The sequence below is a fragment of the Capsella rubella genome, unplaced genomic scaffold (genome assembly GCF_000375325.1).
Source record: "Capsella rubella cultivar Monte Gargano unplaced genomic scaffold, Caprub1_0 scaffold_3, whole genome shotgun sequence".
Lineage (NCBI taxonomy): Eukaryota > Viridiplantae > Streptophyta > Magnoliopsida > Brassicales > Brassicaceae > Capsella > Capsella rubella.
In genome coordinates, this window is record NW_006238921.1 from 9,225,608 (window position 1) to 9,245,210 (window position 19,603).

The window sequence follows — 19,603 nt, forward strand, 5'->3', positions numbered from 1 at the left end:
AACCACTTAATTCAATAACTATGTATATATTAAAGAGTTCATCATCGTGTTTAGAGTAGAACACGCACTTTTGGCGCGTGGAATGGAACAATATACGGACAAAACAGTCTTTGGCAGTTGCCAGTTTGGCTCTTAGCCATGTGAGTCTTCGGTTAACCGTGTTCGGTTTCGACTCGGTTGGGTTCGGTTTCGGTTAGTTTGAATATTGTAGTACAATAACCATTCGGGATACTTAAGAAATTTCAGCTTAGTTGGAAGTTGGAGATAGTTTATATTACAGACTTCATATTCAATTCTTGTATAGTATATACAGATTCTCTCCCTTTAAAGATTTGAATTCTTCTATTCTATTTGTATCGATTACTTAACAATTTTGAAGTTTTGAGTGATGGAACAAATCTTTTTATTCTATCAATTACATAGTTTTTAAAGGAAATAATTGATCTGATATTTGATAACATAACCAATAACAGGATTGGACTTGCCAAACTATAAGGATATATATACACATGCACTACGAATTGAAGAAGCATTATCAAACTTTGAAGATATTCCAATTTTATAGTTGAAAAAAAAAATCAGAATGAAGAACGTTTCTCTCAAGATTTCTCTCTTGGTTTTTATTCTGGTCATCACATCTAGTAAGTGTTTGTTTATTTTTTTTTAAAATATATCTAAATCAATATACATCATTCTCTCTGTTTTACAAAGAGTGTTTGTTTTTTTGTGCATATAGAATATTAAACAGTGTATCAATCAATGCTAGAATATAAACTTGTATAATTTTCTTAGTGTCTGTGAAAAATACTACAATGATTGTGTAAAAGAGAAGGAGTATGATGTTTTTTCTAATCATTTCGTTGTGTTTGTTGCATATGCAAAATGATGGAGAAGATCTCGGAGCAGAAGCAAGAGAGCTTCGTGGAGTTGATGAGAAGAAACTAGAGGGTTTCGCCGGAAGTTCAAGTTACGCCGGCGGCAGTTATTCGAACATACCGTGCAAGAGAGACTTTGATTGTGTCTTTACATGTCCCAAAGATGGAATCTGTAATGTTGGCTTAAACAAATGTTGGTGTTTCTAATTTAAAATAGTGCAATTCTCTAATCTACTCTTATCAATAAGACTTAATCCATTGATACTTGAGACTTTACTTTATATTACTCGTTTTTAAAATTCATAATCATAAGCTTTATGGAAGAGGTCTACACTTGAGGCTTCTTCCTCTTGCTAATGATAATCTTGACCTTGAAGAGACTTTTTCTCTTCTCCTTCTTCATCACTGTCTGGAACAATGGATGTTTCTTCCAAGACCGAGTTATCAAACTCACCTCGCCAACTTCTTGAATCTTCGTTTTGATTCGTTTCTAGTTCCGTTTCAGTTTGCGAAGGTACCTTGGTTTTGCTAACTTCAGTGAACTCTCCAAGTGGTCTCAAGGACAGTTTTCGGCTTTGTCTATGGTTGTAACTCTTTGCAGCAGAAGTTTGATAACTCGCCAAGGTGTCATTACATGGTTGCTTCACCCTCAGAGAAAGCTTCTTTCCGTTTGAATTTGGTTTCTTGTTTTCTTTGCAAACAGCTGAAACAACTGCATTTGCGAGCTCTTCGCCGCACAACTCTTTCGTCTGAGATTGCAGAGGCAAGGCAAGAGATAACTTTTTCCTGCTCGTTTTTATCCCATCGTTACCAGATGTATTCGCCTCGCAAAAACCAATCGCTGCTTTTCTTTTCCCATTTCTATCCTCTTGTTGATCTTTTGCTGCATTATCACTGTTCAAAGTATGTGCTACCCTCAAGGAGGAATCCACTGTCAACTTCAGCTTACTCCCATCGTCATTACCAGCTATACTACTATTTCCACTTCCACAAGCCTTCTCATCTCCACGATTCTAAATACACAAAACCATACTTAAAAACCTCAATGACGAAGATTCAGATTTTGCAAATAAGTATATAAAATAACCAATTTATCCACCTTAATTTGGAGGCTTGTACTGCATCCATCATTCTTAACCTTTGCATACTTCTCAGTCATCTCTCGTGCCTTATAATCAAAACTTTGTCTATTGTATATTTACTCCCTGCTCTGTAAATGCCAGAAACAAAAAACTTAAAACAAAAGCAAAATCTCAGAGAATATAAAAGTCTTACACAAGAGTTAGACTTACTACTTCACACATCAAACCATCATCCGGATTCGGTTCACCAAGCAGCAATCTTATGCTCAACAATACTGTTGATATATTCAGAGATGGTTGCCAAGCCCCCTATCACAAACTAAACACTGTTATCCCTTTATATAAGAAAACACACTTTTGCTTCAATTCATAACAAGATTCAAGATTACAGATTTCATAAGCAGGAACATTCATGTGTTCCATCACTACTACTGAGTATCTTTCATGTATTATGAACAAACACAAGATTGATTACATGAATTGGAAGCTTTTAAAGCTTCAATCTAACAAAGACTGAGACAATCTCTCTAGCTAAAACATCAGTCCAACACACATATCTCTAACCTTGGGAGGGAGATTTAAGATGTCAAGGCAAATCCGGCCACTGTTATCGATGTTGGGATGATAAATCGGAGTAGCAAAGGCCACAATTAGTGGCTGAAATGGATATCTGATAGATCCAGATTCTCATCAGAACCATAACGACAAATCATCTAAACCACAACAGAGAAGGATAGGTACCTCTCAGGGATTTGAATCTTCACATTGAAGGTTCCATTAGCATATACAGTATCTTCAGGACCTTCGATTTCTGCCAAAACCAAAACCAAACACGAAAAAATCAAATTGAGAAGAGTCTATAGAGAGTATCAATCACGCGAAATGGAAAAAATCAGAAAGAGGAGATGAAGAAGAAGCTAACGAGCATCGATGGTGGAGAAAGTGGAGAGATCGCCGGAGCCAGCGGCGGTGGAAGAGAGATGTGGAAACGAAGCGCCGTGAGGTGGATCGGAGAGGAGAAGCTTCACCTCTTTGTGCATTCTCATGCTTAATCTCGCTGCTTGAGCCATTGATTGAGACAATGTCTTCTTCTTCTTCTTCGTCTCCACAGCTTCTGATTAAAAAAAAAAAAGTGTTTGGGGGCAAAAGGGATTTTGCGGTGATTGGCACTGGCGGGGAAAGAAAAAAGTGTTTGGGGGCAAAAGGGATTTTGCGGTGATTAGCACTGGCGGGGAAAGAAAGGTTATTAATTTTCAAGTCCCAATTATTATTAGGCCCAAAACGAGTCGGCCCAATATAGAAACTCAATTCAAAAATAATTGATCCAAAACTCAAAACTGATCAGCAGCAGTAAAAATACACTTTTGCTTCAATGTTCGCGTATTTCAGGTTTTCGAGTTTAATGGTGGTATAGGCTGTTTAGGTATTTTTAGAATTCGGGTTTGGATCAGTTTCGGGTTTGAATTACCAGAAATTCCGAAACTCAAAATTTTAATATTCGAATATGTCCAAACTACTATAAAATATTTAAACTATCGCAACATTTTGAATATTTGTATCCGAATTTACTAATAAATAATTTAATGCTTAAAGCATTTATCCAAATATACAAAAAATCTAATACTTAAAGCATTTAAATTATTATAAATATATATATTTATATTGAGCGTATTCGGGTATCCGTTCGGATTAAAATTTTTGAATTTCGAAATTTATAACTCATTTCGTATTCGAACCTGGATTCAGATTTTTTAGATCGGATTCGGATTTGTTTCTCGGGTTTGGTTACTTTGTCCGGGTCATTGATCTATCGTCAATGATGTTATAACGTAAACAAATTATTTTCAAAATAATTAATCTTTGCCTCTCGATAGGGTACACTATCTCCCCAATGACGTATGAAATGATGTATAATCGCCTACTAAACTATCTTATTCGTACTAACATCAATATGTTTATACTATTTACACAACTATGTTCGTATACCTGAATTAAACAACGTAATTAGTTAACAATCCAGAAGAATATTAAAAAAGAGCAAAAAAACACTCGAGTAGTGGAGCTAGTGTGAATCGCCAGCTAGAAAGATTCTAAACACAAACGTGTCGAGTCACTACTCGTTCCTCAGAGTCACTAACCAGTGCGGACCATGTCAGTATCCCACGCACCCACCCACACGCTCGCTCCTCTCCTCTCCTCTCCTCTCTTCAAAAATATCTCAAAGTAGTATACAATGGTTGGGACTTGGGACTTGGGACCAAATAACTTGCCACCTAAGAAAAGCAAATTTTTGACCTAAAAGGCTTCGAGGCACCTGCATGGGTTTCATATTTGTCTCGTGACAGCAGCATAAAAGAAAAAACCACGAACTTGCCACGTTATTACAAAAGCCATACCACGTCACCGTCTCAGTGTGTTAACACTATCTTTGCTCTCTTTTAATTTCGTTTATGGACGAGACAACAAAAGTTATGTAGTGGGGAAGAGATGTCTCCTCCAATTACTTTTTTAATTAAAATACTCAATAAGTATTTTATAAATAGAAACAGATAAATTAATTGTAGGTTGACAAAACGTTAATTTAATTACAATAGATAGTAGTTGACAGTGCTGAAATTTCTTCAAAAGTAAATATAATTAATTGTCGTAATAGAGAGGTAATTAACCTATCGATCTCTACTACTAAATTCTAGTATTTCTTTTGAAACAAAATTTAAATTAAAATCGAAATCAAGATCAATCTAACTAAAATAGTTGGCGAAATCATTTTTATAGCCTTTTCTATCTATTATTGGGTCAAAAATGGTGGTAGGAAATAGTTGTTTTCTTATAGTATAATGATTTTAAAGCCATGTAAAATATATGATTAAAAAACAAATTTTGGTAAAGATGAGTGTAACTCTTAATAGTATCTATTATCACTATAAAACAAAATCAATAGTCTTTAAAATTATAAAATAAATTGGTGACTCTAAGTAATTGTTTAATCCACTTGTTCTTTGTAACAAGCCTGATAAAAATTTCCCTTAGATATTGAAACTGTACTAATACTATTAATCAAAGAAACAAAAGCTATAGTTTGTGGCTAACCCCATTTGCCGATCAAAGTAATATTATTGATCAGAAAATAGTTGTAAGATTCGATTTAAAAAGTAATATTTACTATAAAAAGAAAGGAGACAACAATTAAACAAAAAAATGATGAAAAGTGGAGAAACTGTCTCTCGCCTATACGAGGAGGTCATTGTTCTTAGGCTCTCGATGATTAAGGACCATGCTTTGATTCACTAAACTCTTGTTTTATTCAAACTATATAACATTATTATAACACATGTAATATGTGGTTAGCATTTGACCCACGTCCCCTGAATTAAGTCTATATTAACTAATCAGTATTTAATTAAGAAAAGTTATACTATAGTCTCCATAAGATTGCTATTGGATTTCTCAGTGGTGTGTTTTAAACAATATATAATAGTAATGCCTTTGGATTCGTGTGATTTTGATTGGAAACTAAAGGGTTTTTGATTACTAACCAAGCAATCTTTGTCCATTAGATTAGTTTATGTTTATGGAAACTTTATAATACTATAACCTCCTTGTAGCAACACTTGTGTGGCTATTTACTCCAGAGTCCATGGATATGTATAGGAAAATAGTAGTGATATCGCTTTGACCAGATCATGTTTTGTTTTCTCAATCTATCTATAAATTAAACATCATCTTTACTTGGCATTTAGTGTTGGTGTTTCATGTTTGCAATAAACAATACTACGATTGCATGTGTCATTAGATTGTCTTAATGATATGCGACAAAGAAAACAAGATTTGTCTTGATCATATATATTTCAGGATAAAATTCAAGGGCATATGAGACCATATGTGTTAGCTAGCTAGATATCACTATTATACAAATCTTATAAAATATGTGATATGTTCTATTCTATGATGCTTGCTTGAATCAGTACTTTTTCACTTTATAAGATATTTTAAAAACCAATGACTGATTCCTACAAAACACTATATAGTAGTATAGTTTCATAAGTAAACGATCGATAAAGATTATAACACACAGCTTCATATGCACTGGATCATCATCATAAGAGAATAAGATTAAGAAAACCAAAAAGGGCAAAAAAGACCTGAGAGGGCTTTGAGGACACCTGCATAGAGGTCCCAGCTCTGCACCCCGTGAACACCGTAAAAGCAAAACACGAAGTCGCCACGTTATCAGAAAAAGCAAGCCACGTCGATATTAGTCTCACTGTCACAACAAAACACTTACTATTTTCACATTTTTAATTTCCTATTTCAACTTCTTTTTCTTTTTCTTTTTGTTTATATAAACCCTTCAGGTTCCTTCTTAATTTCTTTACGAACAACAAACATATAAAGCCATATATAAAAAAGAGAGAGAGAAAGAGAAGAAATAGATATGGAGGACGACAATAATAACAACAACAACAACAACAACGTGATCGCACCTTTCATTGTGAAAACATATCAGATGGTCAACGATCCTTCTACCGATTGGCTCATCACTTGGGGTCCTGCTCATAATAGTTTCATAGTCGTTGATCCTCTCGACTTCTCTCAACGGATCTTGCCTGCTTACTTCAAACACAACAACTTCAGCAGCTTCGTTCGTCAACTCAATACCTATGTAATTAATCTACTTTCTTGTTCTTTTTTCTGGGTTAACTAAGAGGTTATGAGCCGAAACTCGAAAAGACAAAGACAGAACAAAGTTTCGTCTTCCGACACTAATCTTTATGTCTTTTTTTCTCTTTAGGGGTTTAGAAAAGTGGATCCGGACAGGTGGGAGTTCGCGAACGAACATTTTCTAAGAGGACAGAAGCACTTACTAAGAAACATAGCGCGTAGAAAACACGCGCGTGGTATCTACGGCCAAGATTCAGAGGACGGCGAGATCGTGAGAGAGATCGAACGGTTGAAAGATGAGCAAAGAGAGCTAGAGGCAGAGATACAAAGGATGAACCAAAGAATCGAAGCTACTGAGAGGAGACCGGAGCAGATGATGGCGTTCTTATACAAAGTCGTGGAAGATCCTGATCTCCTCCCAAGGATGATGCTAGAGAAAGAACGGACCAAGAAACAAGTCTCCGACAAGAAGAAGCGTCGTGTAACAACAGTTAAAGCAGAGGAAGAAGAAGAAGAAGAAGAAGACGAAGGGAGGGTGTATAGAGTTATGTCGTCGTCGTCACCGTCGTCAACGGAGAATCTTTACCGGAACCACTCGCCGGAGAATTCTTTAGGGTGGTGTGTTCCAATAACGCAAGGACAGTTCGGTCTAGTGACGAACTCAATGATCTCTACGTCCTCGTCGTCGACGTCATCGTCTTTAACGTCGACGTTGTCTTTACCGGAGAGTGTAAACGGAGGAGGAGGAGGAGGAGGATGTGGGAGTATACAAGGAGAAAGGTATAAAGAAACGGCGACGTTTGGAGGAGTGGTAGAGTCAAATCCACCAACAACACCGCCTTATCCGTTTTCTCTGTTTCGAGGTGGCTTTTAGGCTTTTAGCTTCACATGATATATCATCTCAATATTATTATTATGGTTTCTTGTATTATTATTATTATTTCATTTTTGTTGTTTGTTGTTCTGATTATTTTTGTAAAAGTATAACCAAGAAATAAGGACAGAGATGATCGAAGTAAGTTACGTGACAGTGGGAGATAGATAGAGTCAGAAGTCATCGTTTATTAGAAAGTTTGACGAGTATATAATTTTTTCCTAATTATATTTTTGTTAAAGCTGATATGTTGACTTTGGTTTTAAGTATTTTTCCAGGTGATTTGTAATTTATTATATACTTTTGTAATAAACAACAATTTTGATCTTCTTTTGTGTGTTTTGCTTTATATATATGATTTATTATTTATTGATTGAGGAAACACTTTTGAGAAAATTATCTTATTTGGTTTTCTCTCTATACAAGACATGTGAGGATGCATCCCCAAGGTTTTAACTTTTAACTTTGTTCATAGATTTAACCTTACATTTTCGATTCAATTGTTTATACAAACACATTGCTGAACTACATATAAATTCAAAATTGTCTATACCACATTAGATGTAGATTTGGCATATATATGAACCTCAATTAATGAGTATATGCGAACACACTTTACCTATAAAAATTTATACCACCTGCACCTCATCTATTATGTCGGCATGAAAGACAATTTAACCTGACTACTGATTCTAGGTTTATCAATCTTATAAGAAAACCACAATGATGGAGACATGGATCGGACCAAAGTCTAAGACATTACTTAATTTTTTAGAGTATTTGACTTTCTTTTGACACTTGTTCAAAACACATGATAGTTCAAGATTTGTTTATAGACTAGCTTATTATACCCACATGCTCAAAGCTAACTAGTAGAAACATTGCCCAAGTATTTAGCCGTGGTTGAAGCGACACTAGTCGATCGAGTGGTAGTAACAAGTCAACAAGGCACCCACTCAGATTTCAAACGTATCCCCCCACCCCAACACGACGATCCACTCTCACTGTCATCTAAAAATTATTTTAAAGTTTTTGAGACGTGACAGTTAGCCATGGGACATTGGTCGATCGGGCCAAAAACGTTTCGAACACTCATTGGGTTAGTGAGTGTCTTAAACAACGATTGATCCTAATTTTGGACCACATGATGTCTCACACTAAGACGCGTGTCGATTAGCATATAGTGGCAAAATCTCTTGTAAAGATGTGCTGATCCCACACTTTGATTGTCGATACGCACACATCATGCAAAAGTAACTATCGCAAAAAAATTTTTGTAGTTCATGATTAATTGATTAGCTCCAATAATATTACTTCTTTTTTCGGTGTTAAGATGACGATAACATTTTTGAAGATGAAAAGATTGAGAGTTTTATAAAGTTTTTATAATTAAAAATTAAATATTTTTCGTATTAGTCTTCTTTACATGTCTAATGTATTATGGTTAATTTTGAATGTTAATGTTAAAAGATTCGTAGATGGTGTACCTAGTAATAAAAAATTATATGTTATGTAAAATTTTTCTATTAATTTGATAATAATATTTTACACCATCATTTAAACTTTTTGGCCAAATACTTCTCCAATCAATAGATAAGTAATTAACATACATCCTTACTTAATTTTTTTTTAAAAAAACTGAATTCGAATATATTGAACGGTCTACTTTTGCAACTATCCATTAAAAAGCACAAAGGACTCCTTAGCATTTCATTTTTTATACACTATTAATTAGCTAGCAAAACACACTATTGGTTATCGATTAGCCTAACCTCAATTTAGTAATCAGAATTGTATTTTGTTGTCCAAATCAAAATGCGTGACACTAACACTTGGACAGAAATGGAAACATTTGTCCGACTAGTTTGAAAGGTTGACAAAGAGCGAACCCGATTGGAGGATGTCACAGTCTCTTTTAGGATCTAGCGAATCAAAAGGACCATTCTTTTTGATGCTATAAATTGTTGTTTTATTCAAACCATGTAAAAGTTTTGGAATTATTTTTTTTTTTTATAATGCACCTAACATGTGGTTAGTGATTGACCCACGTCCTTTTAATTTTAAAATCTACATTCTTAATTGGTAGATTTCTTTTTTGTGCATTAGGATATTGGGTTTTTTATTGGTGATGGTTAGACAATAAATAAAGTAGTGTATCTTAGTTAATATTGATGTGTGTTAGATTTTGATTGGGTTAGAGGTTTTAATTCTTAACCAAGCGAATCTTGTTGTCCTTTAAAAAATGCTTTCTTTTATAATAGCACATGAATTGATTCATTCCTTGAATACCAACGTAAGTAAAAATAAATTCATTTGTAAAAAAAATTTATAGAAACAACGTAAGTGAACATATAAAATTAAAAAAATAAATAATAGCATCCTTGAAGAAAGCATTAAGAACTTCTTAGTATACAAAATATAAAAATTACATAAATTTTTATTTTTGAAAATCATTATATTATGAATTCAATTAAACTTTAGTTATCTTTAATTTAAACAAAAAATATCACTTTTCGACAACCTTTTATTCACTCTCTTGATATAGCCAATGAAATTGTTCGATGACACTTAAGACACTCAGATATACACAATTAGTGTCACATTTTTTTACATTTATTTTAAGATTTAATAATTTGATATTTAATCATCTAATTAGATTAATTTATAATTATCAATATTATATCATAGTAGTCTGTAATGTAGATACTATTCTCCAATGAAGATGGTCTAAAATCAAAATGACAAAATAAAAATTAAAATAATAATCATTTTAAAAATAATCATAAACGTGTTATTATTTGTAATATTAATGTGTAAGCTATATTTAAATCAAATAATTAAATATTTTTACAAAAAAACTATGTTTACTGGTAAAATAACATTAAAAGTTTAAATAACTCATAATAAATAGAAAACCAAAAATATTTCATCTTTTTCTTGAAGACCTACTTGCAGCCTAAAATCATGATTAGTTTTTCTTAGTCCTAGACGTTTGAGTGCGGTTTAGTTTAGGTTAATTTGGTTAATTGAATCAAAAAACCAATTATGAACCAAAATATTTTTGGGTATTTTTCTATATCTAGGAAGTTTGTTTTAATTGAATCAAAAAACCAATTATGAACCAAAATATTTTTGGGTATTTTTCTATATCTAGGAAGTTTGTTTTGTTAAATATATTTTTTTGAACAAAATTAAAAAATTAGAAATTAATGACATCAAATTTTCTATTAAAAAATGTTCTATGAAGGGTCTACAATAAACTCCATATATAGTGACTCTTTACCAACTACAAAATCAATGCTAACCTTTTATCTAGTTTTGTCCAAAAACTAATTCACTAATACAAAATTACGAAATCTGAAACTAGTTGTAGTAGCTTAGGAGATTTTAACATGTTTAAGAGAGACAAACCGTACATGATTATAAGATCATCTCGCAATCATAGTATGAGATCAAAGTGATAGATCACTTTCACTCATGTGTGCTGCTTTATATAAGCTTTTGAAAAAACTTTGGAAACATCTTTAAGTAACGAAAATTGCGAAAGAAGAGAGATAGAAACATATTTCACCAAATATATAAAAAGAGTGTAAGGGCAAACAGCAATATAGTTTATATAACACAAATAGATTCATAATCAGACTATGGAAGTTGAAATCTCTCCTCTTACAAAGATCTTGAGGGGAACAAAAGCATAAAGAATAGGATGTAAAGAATTGAATCAATACAATTTGTAAATACTAATCAATTTTTAGTCATCAGACATCATAATTCCGAACCTCGAAACTCTTCACTGAGAGAAAACACGAAGTCCGGCTTCTAGATCCTCTAACTTGATTGTGCAAATCTCTTCAGTGTCAACACACTCAAAGCTAAGTCGGAGATCAAGATTCTCCCTCGCGTTAACAAGTAGCGTGTCGACCAATCCTCCATTCATCTCTTTCCTCTGCTTCTCGGTTGTTTCCCTCTCAATCAGTGATGCTATCTCCTGCAGGGTGCACGACTCATGCAAACTGAAGCCATAGAACAGAGTGTCCTCTCCTTGGTTGCTCATCTTGATGTGTAGTATCTGGGCCAGTTCTTTGGCACTAAAGTCGCTGAAATTGAAAAACTTTGTGACCCTTCTGCAAAACCCTTCGTTCGATGCTATCACACGCTTCATGGGCTCGCTGTATCCAGCGAATATCACCACGATTTTCCCTGTGTCCATGACAGACATGATTTCTTCGAGAGCTTCTAGACCATAGTCCTTGTCATCCGCCTTTTGCATCGGGATCAACCGGTATGCTTCATCCACAAACAGAATTCCTCCCTCAGCTTCTTGGATCTGTTCAGAAATTGAAAGCATTTAGATTCTTGAAACCAAACCCACAAGTGAAATTAGAATACTATGAACAATGTTTTTACCTTTCTCCTGGTCTTTGGCCCTGTATGGCCAACAAACTCACCAACCAAGTCCGTACGCTGTACTTCTGTTACCTTATCGGTTGGTAAAATTCCAACTGTGTTAAGCAACTTCCCGAGAACTCGAGCCACCATGGTCTTACCTGTTTTTTGGATCAACTAAAGCAGTCATGTATTGGTTTAATTTAAAGACAGAAAAGCATAATCATAAAGCATTTTTCTTTCACCTGTTCCAGGGTTTCCAAGAAATGCCATATGCGGAGGTCTTCTATTCCCAATGTTTAGGCCAAGAGCCCTTCTCCTCTCATCTAGAAGCATTCCTTTTGCCCATTTCCTCAGTTGTGTCTTCAGCTCACTTAATCCAACAATATTTGACAACTCGTCCTCAAGTAGTTCCATCTTGGCTTTTGTCTTACCACACTGCTCAAGCGCACTTCTTTTCCTCTGCTCTTGAAGAAACCAGCGCAACAACTCCCTTAACTTCTCACTGCCTTGCCCTTTAGGTAGATGATCCAAAGGAGTCATCCCTTCCTGGAAATACAAAATCCAACAGCTATCACACAAGTAATACCATAATTACGAAAACAAAACAACCAATAATCTCAGAGTACATACATTATCTTTAGCACTGCAATCTGCATTATTATCGAGCAGTGTCTTAACAGTAGAGATGTCTTTCGAAGTAATTGAGTACCATACCGCAAGGTGCAATGGCGTCATACCGTTCTACACAAACCAAAACAAACTCAATCAGTCCAATCTCCCGTCATAGTTGTTTCTTCCCCATTCAAAAACCAAATCAAGTAGAGTAGTAAGTAAAGAGAGTGAGAAACTTACGCTGGCTTTAGCTTCAATAAAAGCACCACTCTCAAGAAGTAGCTTTGCAGCTTCATTGCAACCGTTCTTGGCTGCCATGTGCAATGGAGTCTCACCATACTGAACAACATTGAACATGATTAATGCAAAATCAAAAATCTCAAGACTTTGATACAGAAAACAAAAACCAGACTTACAGTATTCATTGCTTCCAATTCAACTTTATCAGATCCAGTCCAAGCGAGAAGATACTTAACTATATCAACATTACCATTACCAGCAGAAACATGAAGAGGCGTATGATACATCTGCAATTCCAATCACATTCCAAAACAAGAAAAAAAAAAAATCAAATCTTTCATTCATGGGCATAAGATTCCTCCAGATTCAAACACAGATTCACCAAAAAAATCCAAACTTTAACCGATCCCACATCTCAAAACCAGAGTTTTAATTAACAGATTTGGGAAAATTCAACTAAGAAAGAAAGTGACAAGAATTGAGAAACATACAACGGGATTGCGTTCATTGAGAAGAGAAGGGTTGTCTTTAAGAAGCCTCTGCAACGCAATAAGATCGCCGGAGAGAGCACAGTCGTGAATTGTGGTGGGTCTAGCTGATCTCAGCCGTTGTCCACCGCCTTGTCGGTTCATTTCTTCTTCTTCTTCTTCTTCTTCAATCCCTCAAACCAACAACAAGAAAGATCCTCTCTTCTCCCCCGCAAACAAAACCAAAAATCTAATCTTTATCTTTCTCAGAGGATTTTGCGGAGAATCAAAAGAAGAATAGATTACGAGAAAATGAGAGTACCTCCGCGTCTTCCTCTTTCGTCACTAGTCTTCTTTGTTTATTTTCTCACCATTATATTTGGTATGTGAAATGACTAATTTACCCCTACCTGACTTACCTGGCGCCTTCTTAAACACAGCTAAGCCATTGATTTCACTGATTAGTGTGATTTAAAGCTTTAATCATACATTTATTATAACCAAATATAATATTTCCCATTTCACACTTAATTTACCATCTCCAATCACATGATCATACATAAAGCAAAAAACAAAAACCCAAAAATATTGTTACATTATATTTTTAAAGTTTTACTTTTTTTTTTTTTTGTAAAGGGTTTGCAAAAAGTTTAACTTGTTGTATATTAAATATAAATTCTTTACATGAAACCAATATTGTTATACGTATGTTGACGTGTGCATGCATGCGGCTATAGATTGGACAACATTTTTATGTATACATAAAAAAAAAGTGTCAGGTTAGAAATATCCTATTGAGACTGTTAATATAGGTAATGCAAGTCATATTAACTATGGGACAAATGAAATGTAATTTGATAAAAATATATATGAATTAAGATTATAGGTGATCATGAAAACCAATTGGATCTTATTACATGATTTGGTTCCCACAATAAACCCCCAAAAAAATTTCTAGTCAACAATAAAAAATAGATTTTAACGTTTTTACAGTTTTACCTATCGTGTTGAAGAAAAAACCATGAATTTGGGTTAAATTAGATCCTATAATTCAGAATATAAAATAGTATATATCTTAAATTAGATGTGGATGAGATACACCTAGTTTCTCATATATATTACTACACCTACTCCTTGCTGTTTAGATTAAATTAAAAAAAAAAAAAAAATTGTCATATATTTAAGCTGTTTAAACAGAAGAAAAAGAAAAAAAATATATTTAATATCAAACAAAATGGGAAAATTCTATAAACTTTCTTTCAACATTCTTATTATCTTCACTGTTCTTCTGTTAGGTATATATATTAAATATCCACAGTTTTTTTTCTTAATACATTTACATAAACGATTTCTTAAAAGAATTGAGTTTTTGATGCATTTTAATTATATATGATACATTCAAATATTTTTAGTAAGTTACTTATGTTCGATTTCAAGAGTCAAAGTAATATTGTTTTCTGTTTTTAAATATACTAAACTAATAACTTTGTTACAAACTTGTAATTGTAATAGCAGGAGTGGAAGGTTGGGATTTTTCAAATAGATGTGTTAGGGTTGTAAGCTATACCGGTTGTACCGCAAACAATTGTAAGGATTTGTGTGGCAAGAGTAAACCGGGATCTAGACCGGGTTGCATCACTTCACCTGGTGGACCGTATAAAGGACATCAGCAATGCGGCTGTACATGGGATTGCTAAGGCACATCATGAACTTTATATACTAATAATAACAATAAATCTCAATCCTATATTAATATTGAGAACCTTATATTATAAAGCATATAATTTTTTTATGCCTAGCTCAATCATATGTATACTATTTTGTTGTTGTTGAGTTACATACTCTAATAAAGATTTAATTATAGTAATATGAGTGTGAGAGTTGTAGATAACCTTCAAAAGTAAGATTTAACTATAGTAATATGTTTTGGGTTCATAATTTATATAGTTGATTTTTCTTTTCATTTTATTTGTTCTTTGTATGCTATAACAAAGTTCAGCTTAAAAGATTATTAGCTCTCGTGCAAGTTTTTAACTTAGGAAAATATAATTTTATATAATCAGTAAATTAGTTAAGGTTTTTACAATAACTTTAGGTTCTAGAATAATAATTGAATCGCTCCTATGTGTACATAATCGATCTCCTCATAAACGAAGTGTATCGCATCAGAAAAGTGTGATACTTAAAGCTTAATAAAACAGCCTAATATCTCGGGGTGATGAATCTTATAAGTCACTAAAATTTTGACTAGCTAGTGCCTAGCACAGTAAGATAAACTTCGTAGGGTTAATATATATGATACATTTCACTTAAAATTGCATAATATAATTTGGTCAATGTAATATTAGTAACGTCTTTGCTCGTGTTTTGGGTAGGTGTCGATCGACACCGTGAAAATGAAAAAGATTTCGGTCGATACCATTATTTTTATGGCTACACCGGTTTAATCATGTAATCATTCGATTTAGTGCAATAAACAAAACCAAACCCCTCTTCATTTCCAATTGCCCAGCTCCTTCGACTTATTGCTTTTACTTGCTGACTTCATTGCTTTCATCATTAGAAAACCACAAACCAAACTCCTCTTCATTTCCCTCTTAGTTAGATTTATATTATGAATTCTTTTGTGTAGCTATTTATTCTCAGTGAAATCGATCCTTAACATTATAAAATGTTATTGTGCACTTGCAAGTATTTGTGTGGAGTCTAATGTAAAACCCTAAGATGCAAATACACACACATCAGCCTTCAGCATTGGAAATGAAAGAGATAATCCTCAGTTGATTTGTATATTCAAATCGCATGGAGGTATTAATGTATTGTATCTTGTGGTTGATTTTAAACATGATCAAACCCAAAAAAAAACTGATTATCTTTTTATATTTTACTAATTTTTGATGATTAGTTCCTATTAAATTTCTTGGTTCCTATGACAAAAAAAAAAATAAAGCTCCAAAAAAACCCACAAATTTAAAAGAAAATAAATAAGTTTTGAAAAAACTTTTACCTATCTTACAGTAAAAACCATGAATTTGGGTCAAATTGGATCCTATAATATGGGATATAGGATGATACATATTAATTTCTTAAATTAGATATGTATGAGATACACCTAATTAACTATATATACTACACCTTCCTTCGTCGTTTTTAATATGAAAATTTGAAACACTATTGTACAATATTTAAAGTTTTCTATAACCAAAAAAAAAGAAGAAAAAACACTATCGATCTATATAGATCAAACATGATGAGAAAATCCAATCAAATTTCCTTCTTTGTTCTTATTATCTTCACAATTCTTCTACTAGGTATATATGCTTACATTTTTCTGAAACTGTATTTACATTTTACATATAAATTTCTAAGAATAAACGAGGGTTTGATATCATATTAAACATTTTAAAATAATTTAATTTCTCCTAATTGATTAAATACTTTTTTCATGCAAACTTTTAAATTTCTTCACATATATTGGTTAATTTCCCTACTTTATAAATTTATATAGTCTCAACATTTTTAAAATAATTGTGATGTCAAGTGATGATGGAAACATATTTCAACTGTTTCCTTTTTTCATCAATTTTTTTCTTCCTTTCAATAAGTAAGTGTTTCAAATTAAAAATATTTTGTTTCATAAATATTGGTGTTAGAACAGTTTCTAAGGAAAATTATATGATACATTCATATAATTTTCAGTTACTAGATATCAATAATTATAAACATATGTTCCATTACAGTAAAAAGTCAAAGTAATTATATTTTCATTTTTTAAATATATGAACTAATAATTAAGAATACTTTTTGTAATTGTAACAGGAGTGAAAGGTTTTGATTTTAGAAATAAGTGTGGTGCTGTTTTAAGCTATACTGGTTGTACTGCAAAAAATTGTAAGGAGATGTGTGCGAAGAGAAATCTAAAAGGACAACCCCACTGCGTCACTTCACCTGGCGGACCGTATAAAGGACATCAACAATGTGCATGCACCTGGAAATGCTAATTAGTATTAGGGCTAATAACAACAAGTTAACAAGAATAATACTAGTATTAAGAACTTTATAATGAAATAATGCAATATTTGATGTGGATTTTGTAGTCCTAACATATACAGTATGTGTCATTGTTGATGTTTGGGGTTAGAATGTGGTGTAATAATCGTTTAATTATGACAATATACTTTAAATTATCTTTAGTCTTCAAGATGAACAGAGTCATCATATATGTTCTTGTAGATGCGTACACTACAAGAAAAATGGTCTTTTATAGCATATTAGCATAGCTCAAAATTGGTAACTGCTATTAATATGGATATCCCGTAATTGGGTATTATATTACAGCATTTTTTTAGTGCTGGGCCGTAATTTCATTAAACAAGGACCCAAAAATGAGTTTTAGAGCCTGTTTTTGCTAAGTATCCATTATCTCACTATTCAATTCCGTACAAACGAAAGGGGATCAAAGAAAAAAAAAACCTAAGTCGCTATACCACCGTGAACTCGTCGCCGGCCACAATCTCTACCTTCGTCGGCGTCAATTTCTTGCTAATAGCTGGGTCTTTCGACCTAGATCTCGTTTCACGGTAAGTTTCCTCCATCTCCCTTGTTCATAGGTTTGTGTCTTTTGAGCTCGTCGCCATTTATTCTAAATCTTTGGGTGTTTCGACCTAGGTATCTTTCAAGCTAGTTCTTCTTCCGCCTTAGACTCGTTCAACATTGTTCTTCGTCAATTTCAGGAGGACGAGCCACAGTAAAGGTACAATGCATGAGTTCTGAATCTTAAATTTATCATTCTCAAACGCTTCTGTGTAAATTCTGGCCTCTAACTTACACCCTGTTGCTTTGTAGAATCATAGATTATATTTTGGTTACAGGAACAAATATATAGCTCGTGTTATTCTGAAACTTGATTTGATTTAAGGTTTATTTCATGATGTTTTTGTTAGTGAGAACATCTATTGCCTAATTTGTTTCGTCCATCAAATGTTTAGAGTCTGGAGATATTGAACCATCTTAATTAGCTAGTTTGCAGTTTAAGTTTTTTAATTATTGGACTTTGAATCTGAGTTGGATTTTTTACTAAATTAAGACCACGATACTGACCTCAAAGTAGATGAATATTGATGTTTATTTTCTTTGGGAATAAGTTAATTTGTAATTTATGAAAGTTCTAAGTCTTTTTCCATCATATATGTGAGTAAACTAAATCTTATATGTTAATTAGTTCCATCACAATTGATTGTTTTGTTTGATACTGTTTAATTACTATGAGTGTAATTTAATTTGATTGTCTTCTATTTGTTTCTTGAGCATTTAGTTACCTCACACTTTTACAGGTTTCAAGCAGTAGAGATAGTCATCAAGAGATCAACTGCTGTAAAGGTACACTGACTCTATTGCTTTCCTGATCTGTAGGTTATAATTTTAGTATGCATGCTCATGATGTTTTTGATAGTAATTAACAGACCAGTTTTTTGAATAGCAGCTTACTATATATTATTGCATGATCTACTTTTTCTTTTGTTTTGTCCTTCAAATTTTAAGAGTCTATAAACATTGAACTATATAAGTGATTTTCAGTATTAGTTTATAATGACATAGAATTGGACCATATGTAGCTGATCATATTTACTAAGTCGTCTCTCCGTATATAGTGTATAAGTTTTTGTGTCTGCCCATTATATTAAACCATAATTGCGCATGTGATTACATCGACATTGAATATATGTACAAAGCTTGATCAAATCTGCTTAAACCTGATGTTAATTTATAGATATGAACTTAATAATGACATATAAATTGGACCATATGTATAGATAAGTAACTAATCATAATTACTAAGTCTCTCTGTACAGTGTATAAGTTTGTTTGTGTCTGTCCTGTATATTAAACCATCATTGCGCATGTGATTATATTAGCATTGAAGATAGGTCACAAAGCTTGATCAAACAGACTTAAACCTGATGTTAATCCATATATTTGAACTTAGTAATTTCAGCTTTTTGTTTAAGGTACAACATTGGAGTATTCAAGATCTTTTGGTTGAAAGGGTCGTCGTGAGATCACAATAATCAGGCTAATAAACATACTACAAGTAAGTTCTCTCTATCTAATTTTAGTATATATGTTTTAAGCTCTTTGTTTGTGATTGTTTTGATTGTTTTCTGGATACATATATGTGAAAAATTCTTTAGCTAGTTTAGTCCTTTTAAATTTTTATACGATTGCTTATTGTTTTGTTGATATATATTAAATATTTCTTGTTTGATTTTACTTAAGAGTTTAGTTTGATACGTTAACTTTAATTGTCTAGTTTTGTCAGATTGAGTTTAGATTTATGCTATTGCTTTCATTGTTTGTGGATACATATTAAATGTTCTCTGTTTGTTGTTACTTCTGAGTTAG

At 32.9% G+C, this 19,603-nt stretch overlaps 3 protein-coding genes and 2 long non-coding RNA genes across 6 annotated transcripts; 2 read left to right on the plus strand and 3 right to left on the minus strand.

The window, feature by feature from the left end:
- Positions 1-1,063: 1,063 nt before the first annotated feature.
- LOC17891054 (probable ubiquitin-conjugating enzyme E2 37) lies at positions 1,064-3,093 on the minus strand. The gene is given in 7 exon segments (XM_023786568.1): positions 1,064-1,255; positions 1,258-1,888; positions 1,975-2,085; positions 2,168-2,266; positions 2,522-2,627; positions 2,699-2,768; positions 2,880-3,093. Coding segments are annotated over 7 exon segments (1,230 nt in total). The 5' UTR covers positions 3,028-3,093; the 3' UTR covers positions 1,064-1,190.
- Positions 3,094-5,772: 2,679 nt separating this feature from the next.
- LOC111831669 lies at positions 5,773-6,531 on the minus strand. The gene is made up of 2 exons (XR_002834789.1): positions 6,442-6,531; positions 5,773-6,139 (listed from the first exon to the last, which is right to left on the minus strand). It is a non-coding gene; the product is annotated as an uncharacterized LOC111831669 (long non-coding RNA).
- On the plus strand, positions 6,228-7,762 carry LOC17890938 (heat stress transcription factor C-1). Its single transcript, XM_006296654.2, has 2 exons — positions 6,228-6,620; positions 6,750-7,762. The coding sequence occupies exons 1-2, from the start codon at positions 6,393-6,395 to the stop codon at positions 7,491-7,493; spliced, it is 972 nt and encodes a 323-aa protein (XP_006296716.1). The 5' UTR covers positions 6,228-6,392; the 3' UTR covers positions 7,494-7,762.
- Positions 7,763-11,083: 3,321 nt separating this feature from the next.
- LOC17892499 (protein CfxQ homolog) lies at positions 11,084-13,541 on the minus strand. The gene is made up of 7 exons (XM_006297501.2): positions 13,226-13,541; positions 12,911-13,021; positions 12,735-12,833; positions 12,513-12,623; positions 12,125-12,428; positions 11,901-12,040; positions 11,084-11,820 (listed from the first exon to the last, which is right to left on the minus strand). Exons 1-7 carry the CDS (start codon positions 13,364-13,366, stop codon positions 11,284-11,286), a joined length of 1,443 nt encoding a protein of 480 aa, XP_006297563.1. The 5' UTR covers positions 13,367-13,541; the 3' UTR covers positions 11,084-11,283.
- A 4,118-nt stretch (positions 13,542-17,659) lies between these two features.
- Positions 17,660-19,597, plus strand: LOC111831634. Of its 2 annotated transcripts, none has more exons than XR_002834737.1 (4): positions 17,660-17,781; positions 17,870-17,954; positions 18,535-18,580; positions 19,197-19,597. It is a non-coding gene; the product is annotated as an uncharacterized LOC111831634 (long non-coding RNA). The 2 variants fall into 2 exon arrangements; XR_002834736.1 differs by having other exon boundaries at positions 19,210-19,597.
- The last annotated feature ends 6 nt before the right edge of the window (positions 19,598-19,603 follow it).

Coding starts and splice junctions, on each gene's coding strand:
- LOC17890938 (XM_006296654.2), top strand. CDS start 6,393: ATGGAGGACGACAATAATAACAACAACAACAACAACAACGTGATCGCA. Junction 6,621..6,749: donor TTCGTCAACTCAATACCTAT/GTAATTAATCTA, acceptor TTTTCTCTTTAG/GGGTTTAGAAAAGTGGATCC.
- LOC17892499 (XM_006297501.2), bottom strand. CDS start 13,366: ATGAACCGACAAGGCGGTGGACAACGGCTGAGATCAGCTAGACCCACC. Junction 13,022..13,225: donor TCAATGAACGCAATCCCGTT/GTATGTTTCTCA, acceptor TTGGAATTGCAG/ATGTATCATACGCCTCTTCA. Junction 12,624..12,734: donor TTATTGAAGCTAAAGCCAGC/GTAAGTTTCTCA, acceptor TGGTTTGTGTAG/AACGGTATGACGCCATTGCA.